At 40.5% G+C, this 14654-nt stretch overlaps 1 protein-coding gene across 1 annotated transcript; it reads left to right on the plus strand.

The window, feature by feature from the left end:
- Positions 1-282: 282 nt before the first annotated feature.
- Positions 283-10240, plus strand: LOC308320237 (transforming acidic coiled-coil-containing protein 3-like; the record flags this gene model as incomplete). The annotated part of the gene is made up of 16 exons (XM_080770555.1): positions 283-444; positions 844-959; positions 1042-1088; positions 1193-2786; positions 3030-3093; positions 3655-3823; positions 4034-4092; positions 4196-4326; positions 4442-4514; positions 4923-5072; positions 5447-5695; positions 6593-6699; positions 6792-6912; positions 7041-7091; positions 9625-9740; positions 10144-10240. The coding sequence occupies 16 exons, from the start codon at positions 283-285 to the stop codon at positions 10238-10240; spliced, it is 3306 nt and encodes a 1101-aa protein (XP_080626681.1).
- Between the last annotated feature and the right edge of the window lie 4414 nt (positions 10241-14654).

Genomic DNA, 14654 nt, shown 5'->3' on the forward strand with positions numbered 1-14654 from the left:
ACCATGTTACAATGTGTATCAGCACTGCTGTGCTGTTGCAGCAGACGATGAGCTGCAGATGAAAGTGGATATTATACAAGAGGGAGACCAGAAATTCTGTGGAATTCAGCCATTGCATGATGCTCACTAGCTCTGGTCCATAGCCTAATTAATCATAGAAGCATTAGGCTATGGACCAGAGCTAGATGCTCACATGGTCTCCACTCCAGTTTATTGTCAGGTGGAGGATTTTGTCAGAAGTTCAATGCACCCACTTAGCTCTCCATCTCCCTTTAAAACAGGATGGCATCCGTTCTGAATGATGAGAACCAAAGTCCCTGTCCTGAAGCGAAGCACATCGATTCAGTCCTGGACATCTTTGCTTTGGATCAGCCGACTGGGAGACCCTCCATTCTGCGACAGTCTGAGAACCTGCCCAGCAAGACTGTAGCAAAGGGAGTAAAGGTACAGAATTGAGTTGCCTATTTTTTTATGTACTGTTTTTTAACCTATCTTACTTAAATTATGGTCAGGATGTGTACCCTTAAGCAGTGACTGTATTATTTGATTTATTTTTATTATGTTTACTCAAGTAGTGTTTAAGATTGTAATGAGAGTAATGTGCTCCCTTTTTTTTTTTTTTTTTTGAGTCACTATTATTATAATATGGTCAAACTTTAGTAATACATTTTATTATAATGCACTTTACATGCTTGCAAATCTCAAAGTGCTAAAATGTATAGAGAGATTTCACACTGATTAGAAAGATGATTGCTGGGACATTTTAGTTTGAATTTAAAGTTCCAGTTAACCAGCTATACTACACTGATTATTATTTATATGTCAATCCAGGTTTGTTTTCAGACTCCAAGAAGAGACCCTTTCACCAAAAGAATTGTATCTCCTTCAAAGACTGGCAAGAGAACAATCCTGGATGAGTGCACAAAAGCAATGGAGTCCTTACAGTTGCATAACTCAAGGTAAATCTTCAGTTTCTTATGAGTAATATTGTGCTGACAAAACTATTACGATGGCTAATCTGTTCTCTTTTGTATCTTATAGTACTTTGCCTCAGGATGTCACTGCACCAGTTGACAGGCCCAAAATTGGTAAAACATCCAGATATGAATATCGTAGCATTTGCACCTCTTATTTAGCTTTCCGAACTGCTTAGCTAATGAAGTGTTATCCCTTGTTCAATTTGTCCACACAGAGTTATCACCTAATCTTGATGACATGCCCATACAAAGCAAGGGTGGCTACAACTTTGATTTGGACAACTTGGATGCCATAAATCCATTTCAGGCGTCTATTAAAGTCCCTAACTCTCCAACCAGGCCTGCTCTCGAAGACGTTCCTGCAGGCACAAAAGTACCTCAATGTGGAATACCAGAGAATGTGTCACAGGAGATTTCTCAAACCGAAACGGTACTGGATGATACACTTCCTATCACCCCCTCTATGGAAAATTCACTTGCTAATATGTCTACAGACATACACTCCACGGATAGCAGTGTGGTCATAATGTCGAAAGGAACGGCTGACAAGGAACAACATTCATCGTCCAACATAACCGATGAGGAAGCGGCTATGTCTTCCACTGTCATTCCAGAAGAAGCTACAGCCAATTATTCTGTAGAAGATGCCCCTCTGCCAACCAAAGGCTCTTACAATTTTGATTTTGACAAGGAACAACTTTCATCGTCTAACATAACCGATGAGGAAACGCCTGCGGCTATGTCTTCCACTGTGATTCCAGAAGAAGCTACAGCCAATTATTCTGTAGAAGATGATCCTCTGCCAACCAAAGGCTCTTACAATTTTGATTTTGACAAGGAACAACATTCATCGTCCAACAGAACCGATGAGGAAACGCCTGCTGCTATGTCTTCCACTGTCATTCCAGAAGAAGCTACAGCTAATTCTGTTGAAGATGCTCCTCTGCCAACCAAAGGCTCGTACAATTTTGATTTTGACAAGGAACAACATTCATCGTCCAACATAACCGATGAGGAAACGCCTGCTGCTATGTCTTCTACTGTCATTCCAGAAGAAGCTACAGCCAATTATTCTGTAGAAGATGCTCCTCTGCCAACCAAAGGCTCTTACAATTTTGATTTTGACAACTTGGATTCGGTCAATCCTTTCATGACGGGAGGCTCAAAAATGCAGAATTCTCCTCAGGTTGGGAAAAAAGTGTCATGCAGTGACCCGCCGGATATGGAAAGCGTAAACAAGGTAGACGTACCTGCCACGGTGGTATCCGACACGCCTAAACTAACGGAGGATGACTTCATGTCCCAACCCACTGGTGCTCCTCTTAAGGTCCTGGAAAGCATAAATAGTGTAGATGTACCAGAGAAGCCGGTAGCCACTGCAGTATCTGACACCCTTAAACCAACGAAGGATGAATCTGTGTCTCAAACAACTGATGCTCTGCTTAACGAAGGCCCAGTGAAACTTGAGTTCAATTTTGACGATGGTATTGATGTCAAACGGAAGCCACCCAAAAGGTTTAGTAAAAAGCCGCCTGGTTTGAAATCTACGGAGAGAAAGCCTGCACCTGAAAAAAAGAAGGAACCCACCCCACCAACAAAATCTCCAGTCAAGCCTGTGGCCGATGACGTTGATATTGCTCCTATTCCAAAGTCTTCTTACTCCTTTCAACTTGACGATGACCCAAACTTCAATCCCTTTGGCACAAATGCAAAAATGAACAATTCACTAACATCTGGGGAGAAGTCCAGTCCCGTGGGAATTCTGGGCAAGGCACCAAATCCAGTTAAAGAGATTCCCACTCCTGTGTGGTATGTAAAAAATAACTTTAAGGCCTAAACTGCACCAATGATATGCAACTACTCGCAACCAAACGGTTGCGAGTAGTTGCATGAAACTATTATCCCCAATGGCAGTTCCAAAGAGTTGCATTAGTGCGGTTTAGGCCTAAAAGGCAATCTAATTGCTCTGACCAATGCAAATTTTGAAGCACAAAATGTTATGTGTTAAAAGTATTCCAGCTTACGTGTGTGTGTCTTGTCTTTGCTCTCTAGTACTGGAGATGAGAAAGATGACATCCAAAAGATTGATGGACCCACTCTTGTTGCATTGAAAGAAGTAATTAATGATCTTAACATCTATTTGTTGAATATATATTTTTGTCTCCTTGCACACTTAGTTCTGAACTCCCAAGATTGAGCGGGGTGCATACTTAGTTTAGACTACATTGGCACCGTTTTAAATTTATTTTCTTTTTTTTAACCCATTCTGACCGGGCACCCATTTTGGTGTTGGCATCATGTTATGCTTTACCTATTGAAAAATAGCAGATCTACAAGCTCATATCGCGCCACCGAGTGGCGCGATACGAGCTTGTAGGTCTGCTATTTTTGAAAAATTCGAAGAACGACTGACATTTTTAGAATCTGATCTCAGGTCAGAATGGGTTAATCAGACCAGTGTGTGTCCCGTGGAAACCTCGTATGAATCTGATCTCAGGTCAGAATGGGTTAATGTAATAATCTGCTGTACTGTTGCTGCTGGACAGTCAAAGCATTAGCAGTGGCCCCCCCTACTATAGCTGTACTAAACTTGAGTCTTTGTATTTTGACACATTTGTCCACCACTGTACTTAGTTTGTACTGATTATAAGCCTATCTTTTTTGTTTTTATTTTTAGAATAACATGACGACTGAGAAGATGGAGACTGCTCCTGGCCCTGACTTGGGATTTGAGACTGAGCAACCTGTGTTTATTACACCTGAATTCATTACACTGGGTCACCTTGATCAGAACTCACAGACTGGGCTGCTGGAACCCAGTGAGGAGTTTGTTCCTGGAACCATGTGTAAGTCATATTGTCTCACATTTTAGGACACTTCAACCTACAGACATTTAATGTTTACTTATCTTTTGTATTCTTGAGTGGTACATTTGAGGACTCTTTTATTTGTATATTCAAAAATAACTAAATTAAGTATAAAATTTCTCTTCCATACATTGAATATAAGCTACCTGAATTTGCCCTCTTTAATTTGCTATGTTATCTTTTCTCTAGTCATGGCAAATGACTTTGATGGTCAAATGGACTACCTCGAACAATGTGGGACTGGCAGCGTGAGTGTTGCCCTCATGTTTCTTCTTCTCTTTTTTTTCTCCTTGTACTTTTGTACTTACTAAATTTAAATGTGTTTTTTGTTTGCTAATCTGCTGTTAACAGTTCAAGGAATCTGCATTAAGGAAACAGTCTCTCTACCTTAAGTTTGACCCCCTGATGAAAGAGAGCCCCAAAAAGGCAGTGGGCCCTGGTGCACAGAATCCTATCCCTCGTCTAGCCCCCTTTGTTTCACGGTATGTTGCACCAACCTCACCCGCCAGATGCCCTAGCTTGACTTGTTCTATGCTGAGCATCAAATAGTCTTTACTTTAAAGCCAGTCAATTAATTAAACTGTGCTTTCTTTTCAGTTTGGAAGCTCCACAGATTGCTGATACAAAGGCTGCACAAGATGATTTCAAGCTAGTTGATGTCATAGAATCAGTAAGTCACCTGTCACATTTGCCACTGTAATTGGTCATACTAATATATGCAAGAGCCTTTTTTTCTGGATCATCCATCACTTCTTTCTTCTTAAATTGTACTAAAATTGTCTACCCCATCAGTAAAACACTTTAGACAATGTTTCTGCTAGCCACGAAGGAATGTGAAAGTAAAGAAAGAGGGAAGCGGTTTAACCTTGGGATGGAACAGAACTGGGAAATCACATCAGTTTTTTTTTTTTTTTTTCATTTCAGTTGATTTGCAAAAGCTTTAAAATTCCACCAGCTGCATTACAATTTTAAAACTCTGAAATTCATGGGATTGTAACATTAAATGGAGTTAATTTGTGTTGCATCAAAGCTGTTGAATCAGCCTATCTAAGCTATGTAAACTCTCATTTTTATTTAGACTGTGGATCCATTTGTCCAGGATTCTGAAATGCATGTGTGCAGAGTCGCTCCTCTTCCCCAGCCAACAAATACAGAGGATGCAATTGTTGAAATGTTGAAATACAGTCAGAAAGACATGGATCAAGCCATTGCGTTGGTTCAGACGGTGGTAAGTTAAGAGCTGATTTAATTCTCATTGCCACTGTTTATGTATTACTTTTAGTGTCAAGTTAATGTCTTGAGTATGAAATAATTAGATTAATTAAATTCAGACATACACTGATTCTAACAATAGAGTATATTTATTCAACAGGCAAATGAAAAAGATAAGCAATGGAAAGCAAAATATGACAAGCTTTTTGCAGAATCTGAGGACAAGAAGTGAGCCATTTATTACTGTTATTTGCTACTTTATCAATTTTATTCATGTACAGTTTAAGCAATTTTTCAATTTCTTGCACAGGAGAATCGTTTCTGAACTCGAGAGCTCAAGTGCAAAGATGAGATGTAAGTTATTGAAACCGAATTTGTATTTGATGGCAGGGTTCTGTGAATGTGCACTATCCCCCATCTTTATGGATCATTGTTTGTCTCTGTCAATCTTGCCTCATTCTACCAGCTACACAAGAGAGAGACCGCCAGAAGATGGAAACAAGCCTCAAGGAGGCCTTGAGGGAGGCCTTGCAGGAGAAGGAACAAGTGCAAACCGAGCTGAGTAACTTGGAGAGGTCTTTCTCTGAAGTCTTAAAGAGACTGGACAAATATAAGGAGGTCATTGTAGGTTGCAGAAAGGTGAGTAATAGTCATCACAGCATGACTTGGAGGTCATGCTGAACATATCTAATTTTTAACACTCATCATATTCTGAGAACATGTTGAAGATCTGATGTAACACTTCTTGAACTTGTCATGTGTCAAGAGCTAGCACTTGAAAATCGCTGCCAACCTGTGTTAAAACGTATCGAATTGGGTAGTTTTACATACAGTAGGCTGCCTGGTATGGAGAGAGAGTGAGTTCTTTTCTTCTTCTTTTCTCATGTCCTCCATAGGCTCTGTGCATAACTAGTCCCAGGGTTCGAGATGGAGGCACATCCGTTTTTTGTTTCCTGTACTGGGGTGATTTTCTCAATGGGTAATGTTAATTGTAAATTCTGATCTTTTATTTGATGGGCTCTGCAACAGATTTGAACTGATTGTGTAAACGCCTGCACCTGATATGTGTTTCCCAGTTTAAATCTGCTGCAGACCCAATCAAACAAAGCTATAGTAAAATGATCGGGTACACCCAGTACAGGCTTTAGTTTCGACATACTATTGGCCCGACTGTCATTAGAACGACAACCTACCTCAAACCCTAACCATAACCGCAAGCGGGGAGCAGCGCATGTTCACCAACCTTAATCCGATCGTTGTTTCCCCATGTCTGTCCAATGGTCAGATAAGCATGCACAACCCAAAATGATCCAGAACAGGAAATTAGTATGCCATCTTCGAGAACCCCAGGACTACAGTTGTACACACAGAGACTAGGAATGTGGGTGACGTTTGCCTGGGCTCACCTACCTAAGGCTCACCTATTAAGGCTCAGTCCTTGCATAGCCGGCCCGATTGAAAAGTACAAAAAAGGATTTGCTTTTATAAACTGAAATTTTTGTTATGACACAATTGTTTTATCTGCCTAATTACTAGAATGAAGAAACTCTGAAAGCATGCGCTCAGGATGCCCTGGCCAGGATCAAAAAGGAGGAGCAGCGCTATCAGACACTGAAAGCCCATGCCGAGGAGAAAATTGAGATGTAAGATTTACTAGACTCTACCATTCTGTTTATTGTATGAGCCCTGCCAAGACACTGGTTTTGTAAACTGACTGTGCTTGTGCTGTTTTCAGGGCAAATAAACAGATTTTTGAGGTGCGGTCAAAGTTCAAGGCTGAGATGGCAGGACTTCAAGCCCAGCTGCGCATGGAGCAGCTAAAGGTTCATTCTCTGGAAAAGAGCCTTGACCAGAAAGTAAGTGAACACTGTTAAGCAGAATAAAAATGACATTAGTTGATTATCTACTCTCTAAACTGTTTGTAATAATCTGAAGATATCTACTTATGTTTTCTGCCTTTTTCTCACCATTCTCTGTACCTCAGGGAAAAGAGTGTGAAGAGCTTAGTAAGGTCTGCGACGAACTCATCACAAAAGTGAGGAGCTGAAAACGGGATCATCATATTATTGTCCTGCTGTTTTGTTGATGTTCGTCTCTTATTGCTGTTTAATGTTTTATGTTCTGCTCTTATTGCTGTTCTGTGATTAGCTCATCTAAAATGGCCAGAGGAGCTGAAAACGGCACACTTTGTTTTATTGATGTTTATTGTCGCTCTGATTAGATTTCTTGGAATATTTTGTACAAATAAAGTTAATACTGTTCTGATTATATGGTTTAAAATGTCTCTTATTGCTTGTTTGTTGTATCCCATTAATAAAGCTATTAACTATTTTATACTTTGGCTTTTCAAAAATAGCAGATATACAATCTCGTAGATTTTTATCGTAAACATGCCACAAATAAAATAAAAATTAAACTCAAATCTTTGCTTCTGGGTAGACCCTAGATTAGAACTACATATTTTGGGTCTGTGGCCAAATACTTGGCACGACTGACGAACTCTTTTTCAGAAAACTGAAACACAAATGTCTTGCAAACTATGGCAGTGATACTCAACCTCAGGCCCGCGGGCCACATCAGGCCCGCGGGACCATTATGACTGGCCCACCAATGAAAATCTAAAAAAAAGAAGAAAAAAAAATCTGGAAAATGAAATAAAAATAAATAAATCTGAATGAAGTTATCTTTAATTACATTATTATAAGTAATACTATTAGAGTTGTACTATTACTCGAACGAAAATAAAAGCTTGGGGGGCCAGACAGCTACTCATGGACAATTGGACAGGCAGGAAGGCAGCTGCCATTAATAGTTGGAAATGGAAATGGAAATTGCGGAAATTGTAATTGCGGAAATGGTGGAAATGGAAATTGCGGAAATGGTAATTGCGGAAATGGTGGAAATTGCGGAAATGGTAATTGCGAAAATTGCTCTTCACTTATAGCTATCTATTTTCAGGTAGATTGTTTTATTTTACTCAGTCAGCCATATCACTACTCATTTTTTTTCATGAAAAAGGTCATATCTGGGTAATCTATTTTCAGGCAAATTGTGTTTATTGTATTTTATTTTACTCAGCCATAACAATTTATTTTCTGTTAACCAACTTGCTGGCTGGCAGGCAGGCAGACAGCTACTCATAGACAGGCAGACAGACAGACAGCTACTCATGGAGAATTGGACAGGCAGGCAGTCAGACAGCTACTCATAGACAGGCAGACAGACAGCTACTCATGGAGAATTGGACAGGCAGGCAGACAGCTACTCATGGACAATTGGACAGGCAGGAAGGCAGACAGCTACTCATAGACAGACAGACAGCTACTCATGGACAATTGGACAGGCAGGAAGGCAGACAGCTACTCATAGACAGACAGACAGCTACTCATAGACAATTGGGCAGGCAGGCAGACAGTTGCCTCGCGGAGCCGTCTTTTGTCCAGTGTCCAGTCTGGGTCCGGAAACGGTACATTTTTTTGCATTGACCCCAGTAGAAGCTCTGCTGCTGTGAATTTTACACCTCTCCCGCTTAGTGGAGAGTGGGGTGTGGTAGAGGACATCTCCCCGGACGCGTGGGTATGTCCAGATAGTTGCCTCGCGGAGCCGTCTTTTGTCCAGTGTCCAGAAACGGTACATTTTTTTGCATTGACCCCATTAGAAGCTCTGCTGCTGTGAATTTTACACCTCTCCCGCTTAGCGGAGACTGTGGGGTGGTAGAGGACATCTCCCCGGACGCGTGGGTATGTCTAGATAGTTTCCTCGCGGAGGCCTCTTTGTCCAGTGTCCATTCTGGGTCTGGAAACGGCACTTTTTTGAGTGTTGACCCCAATAGAAGGTCTGCTGCTCTGAATTTTACACCTCTCCCGCTTAGCGGAGACTGTGGGGTGGTAGAGGACATCTCCCCGGACGTGTGGGTATGTCCAGATAGTTGCCTCGCGGAGGCCTCTTTGTCCAGTGTCCATTCTGGGTCCGGAAACGGTACATTTTTTTGCATTGACCCCAGTAGAAGCTCTGCTGCTGTGAATTTTACACCTCTCCCGCTTAGCGGAGACTGTGGGGTGGTAGAGGACATCTTCCCGAACGCGTGGGTATGTCCAGATAGTTGCCTCGTGGAGCCGTCTTTTGTCCAGTGTCCACTTTATAAAGTCCATGCACTCCAGTGAATAGCATTTATCCATTTAGATAACTTTTTTATGTTATTTAATTACTTATTTTTACACAGAAACATAATGTGTGTCTTTACAATAACTGTAATGTAATAATAATACTAATAATGTAATGTAATAATTATTTAAATAACGAATTAAATATCCTTATTTTATTCTGAAGGCAACCGGATGTCTTAAATTAGCTAGCTCTCAGACAGGAAGTTCTAAATTAGCTCATGAGACGGAGCCTCTCCGTATAATATGGTCAGCTGCCTGACCCGTGAGTGAGGGGCCGTGACCATCACCACTCAGTTAAGTCTTTTGTATTTAGTTTGGGCTTGAAATGTACTGTAATTCTGCAAACTGTTAATATACATTTCAATCAATGTTGTGTTAGAAGACACATCGCCTGGTGTATAGGTATGCTCCCTGCTAGAGCGCTCGCTCCAAGTGGTGGGCATGTGGTTCAACTTCTTACTACTTTGCTATGATTCTTTTATACCTGTCAACTACTGCCATCTACAGACCAATGGAAGGTAGTGCAGTTGTGCTGTGTTTTGTGTGACCGGTACGCTTCATTACTCTTCCAAGTTATCATAATGCCCCCCTCCCACACACACACTGGTCCTGCTGCCTTTACAGTAGCTACATTAAAATACCACATGATGGAACATCGTAGAAAAACACTCACTCTCAAAGCCCTAAATTACAAACTTTGTAGTAGTTCTCAACCATGTTTTAGGGGGAATCAGGGCCCACTTGAAAATTGCATCATTGAAAAAAAGTGCATTTTCAGAGAATGTTTAAGGATCTTTTGTTTTTATCTTAAAAAATTGTGCAAAACAAGATTGCTGCCACTCAAAATTCGGCACACGTTCACACATGACACCCAAAATAAAATATGCCTGCACATTTCATTATATCTGAATATTGTTTAAGGGGACATTTTAAACGCAGCTTTACTTCTGGGAGAAGATGGGCCATGGGCATGGCTGAATTCATCGAGGGTCCTTTACATGAAAAGGCACTGGACTAGTTCAATAAACACTTGTAAATCGCTGGATAAGAATGTCTGAATATGTATACATATGGAAAAATGAAGGTTAACGGTTGTTTAGTCAGTCAAGCCTGAAACACAACTTTTCTAACTCAGACAGTGTAGACATTTTTCTACACTTGATATGGCCAATCTTCAGTTACTGGAAAGAGCAACTTCACATTTACATAAATTATATTTCACAGTAAAACCAAAGAAGAAAATAAAGAGATGAAGCTTTATATATGAACATCATATAAAATGCATTATTTATTACACAAGAAAACAAGATGACAGCATTACTGTAAAATAAATAAATAATACTAGGACCCATCTCGTAGTGGTGTCACTAAATATGTCAGTAAATATATAAAACAATTCTCCAAAATATGTAAATAAAAAAGACACATTTTCAGAAATAGTGAAAATAGCAGATGGAGTGAAAGTGCTGACAAATAAATATTCAAAAAATGAGTGCACGAGTAAAACGTCCAGAATACTGTCCATCAACGCCAATGATGCTGGAGAGCGGTGATTCGTTGGTAGGGTCGAAGTCTCTTGGCACTGATGCAGGCAGACGATGGTCCCTGTGCAGGTCCCTGTGAGGAAACAATGACATGTGTTAGTATCATGTCCATTGTCCAGCCTTTCTCAACTACAATACCTTGCCAATTAAAACCACAGGAATAATGCATAGGGTAAGTTATGTCTCACCATACCTAAAGATACGTATTCAAACAATATAAAAAGTCACAATGTTCAAAAATAATTATTTTATTCAACTACAACTCAACATTGTATTACCACATTGTATCCAATATGTACATATTGTACTGTGATATCCGATATGGCCATCACACTGTTTATACGTCGTAAGCTCCCTCCTTAATGAAATTAAATTACAATAAGGATAATTGTTGTCACGACAACGGGAGGCAACGAGATAAATAAGACGTAAAGACATAAATAAGACACCTAGGTTGGCCACAAGGCAGATTAAGATTGACATTGGTGATACTACTATACTAACACCGCTACGACTCAGTCCGACCCTCAAGAGCTGCTATTCTGCACTCTCGGCTTCATACTAAGACCCTAAGAAGGCTTGGCCACAATAATATTTAGCAATTAAAATTTTGAGAACATTTTCTGATTTACATTGTTGGAATACATAATTTGTGTAACTAGCAACTTATTATATGAACGTTTTGCCAACTCACCTTCCTCTTGCGACTGTTTGGAGCTGTGTCCATGGCTTTGATGACCTTGGACTCCCTGCTGTTGGCGAAGTGGACGAAATCAATCTGTTGGAGAAAATGCAGTGATTTGTAACTCAAGCCGATTTCCTTCATGAATTAAACTAAACGTAATCGTTTTAATTGGAGGTTAGTGTACACACATAGTACCATAATGTGTGTACACTTACCAGTGATATTGTTCACAATTACAAACTCCAAGAGGAAAGTACAGCCAACTCCAGGCAACAACATGGGGCTTAAATAGTTAAAGGTTTTTTGAATATGAGCTTAGTCTAATTTCTCTATTGTACAGATCTGTATCTGTAGTAAAGGTGCACTTACCATAAAGTGGTGTTTGGCTGGTGGTGGCCTTTGACCTTGGCAGGCTATTCCTTGGCCGCATTCACCATGGCACGGTTTTCCTCTCCTTCCCTCGCAGACGCTCAATTTGGGCCTAACATTGGCAGCCGTACTTTGCGAGAACTTCTGCTGGAGGACGTGGCGCATACCCCTGCAAAAAGAGTGAGATGGGAATAAGGAGATTAAGCATGAACTCCAGTAAATAAACAACAAGGTAAATATAAATACTAGTCACATCAAGAGTGCAGAGAGAACAATGTACGCCTCAAAGAAACTAGGATTCCAGGTAAACAATGAATCTATATGTCTAAACAACATTCTTCAACATTTGTGGTCAAGAAAAAGAAATGTATAAACACAAAACCATGAGAACAAGTGACCAAGATGAATACATACGTGAACAAAGCAGAAGATCCAGTTCCTTCCGTCTTGGCCACGGGCACGGTGTCCCTCTTCCTGGTGGTGGTGGTGAGTTGCCTAGGGGGTAGCCTCGATACCCAGGCTTTCCTAGGGGGAGGAGATACAGGGGAGTCAGTTTCCGTGTCTGAGTCGTCTGTCAAACACGGAAACCAACTCACCTGTGGCTCTTTGGGTGCTTCTCCCCGTGAGGCCTTCACTGGCACCCCCTTCAGTATCACCCTGGAATTCTTGGGGTCATCGATGCATTTCCAGGTCCAGTTGTCTAGGTCCAGGTCCTGTGTGAGGAAATGTAGACAATTGTAACTTGGGATAATTTCCTTCAATAAATGTAACTACAGGAAATTGAAGTCCTTTGAATTTTCTTATAGACAAAATTATGTAGTTATGTAGACTTCCCAAAATAGGCAGTAAGATCACACTCACTGTGAGATTGTAGATCGGCTATTGAATATACAAAGTATAGAATAGATTTAATGCATTTATTTTTAAATAATACATATCTACAAAGCAGTCACTAAAATGTTCAAATAATTGTAGTGGAGTAAAAAAGTACAATAGCTGGCTGTGCAGTGGAGCAGAAGTATTAAGCTATTGAAAAATGGACACACTCAAGTAAAGTGAGAAACAAATGTACATACCGGTACTTGAAGGTGCTCGGTCCTCTTCAGAACCATCCTGGTTGCCTGGGGGTTGTTGGGGTCCTGGATCAGAGCCGAAGTCCAGGTGAAGCTGGCAGCTGCAGCATCCTGTGGGAGACATTTGTTAGTTAAAGCGCAAATAACATGCATTTTAAAACTGCTTTTAATATTTAATAATCATATTGTCTATGTCCCTCAAAGTTATTTCTAATGGTTTGAGCCTCAATCACCACTCTGATATAACCAGCCTTGTCAATTATTTCTGGACTTTGAAAGCAGTTTTAGCTGCAGTACCACAATGTCTTGAGGTGGAGAGGGTGCTGATATGCAGATTATTTAATATTTGAGTCATTATAATACTCATGCTGATAAAACCAGGCTTGTTTCCATTCCATGCCAGCTTGGAAAATCAACAATGGTGGACATTGTAAACGAAGTGGAATTGCAAATTTGCAACTGAAGACTGAGAAAAGGAGGAATTATACAAAGTAGGGTGACATTGATGACATCACGATGAGGCCAAAATCAGTCGAGCTGTTTCTGAGAGCAATTTCCATTAAAACACCCATATGACATGAAGGCCTGATTGTTCAAAATTGGTTATTTGTGGGGATAGAAAACACACATGGGAGCCCCAAAAACACAAAAGAAATTGAAAAAGTTGAATTTTATGCTATAGGTCCTTTAAGCTAATTTCCTTCATACATTGAAGTGCAAGAAATATTGAATCGATAATTTAATTGAGGATTCAAAAGTTTCAAAAATAGCAGATCTACAAGCTCGAAACGCACTTGCAGGAACCAACACATGGGCACCGGTCACGAGGACGCCCCATACTAACATATGTGGATATACTCAAGAAAGATGCACGAGCGCAAAGCACCAACGAGCTGGCCGGATGTATGGAGAACCGGGATGACTGGAGGCGACGATGGAGGGCTCGTCTGAGGACGACCTAGAGAGAGTGACGTGAAAATTGAATTGAGGATTCAAAAGTTTCAAAAATAGTAGATATATATCTATATACATTATTATTATTTATTTTTTAACAATTGATTTGAAAAATATATAAATGACACTTAGCCAGGAGCCACTGCTCCTTAACGTGGAAGAGCTTCATGCAGGCATGCATCCAGTACAGACGCTTCCTCTGGTCATCTCATGGGTGCTTGGATCCATATATCCCCTGGATGGCCTTAAGTTGGAACGCCTTGGGAACCCCCAGGAATGGATTAAGTGGCTATTAATGCTGCCAGGCAAAGGGAAGTCTGGAACTGTTGCCCCTGAACCAAACTCAAGTGGTTGAAGATGTATAAAAAGATTATGCAGACGGTTAGTTCTTACACAGTAAACATCATCAGACAGTGTTCATTTGTCCGTTTGTAACTCTGAACGGTCCCCACTGCTCCAGCACAATATAGTATAAAAGAAATCAGGTTTTTTTAAGTTAACATCAGCTCATTAAAAACAGCCGATGTACTTACAAGCTCACAATGTGTCACGAATCATGCGAGGCATTTTGTGAGCATGTGGATCTGCCATTTTCAACAAATCTTGAGAAAAACATTTTAACACAAATATTGTAAAATATGGGAAATCTGGGATCTACCCGACAATATTTTTGCGTGGGTGTTTGTATCGTATTCGTAGCGACACGACATAGCCAAATGCATATTAATCTGGGGGTCGTTGAATTGGACATAGTCATACTATCTGACGATGAGAACCTAACGGTAACAAATAGTGGCCGCACTGGCT

This window comes from Protomyctophum bolini (genome assembly GCF_963924005.1).
Source record: "Protomyctophum bolini genome assembly, chromosome: 8".
NCBI lineage: Eukaryota > Metazoa > Chordata > Actinopteri > Myctophiformes > Myctophidae > Protomyctophum > Protomyctophum bolini.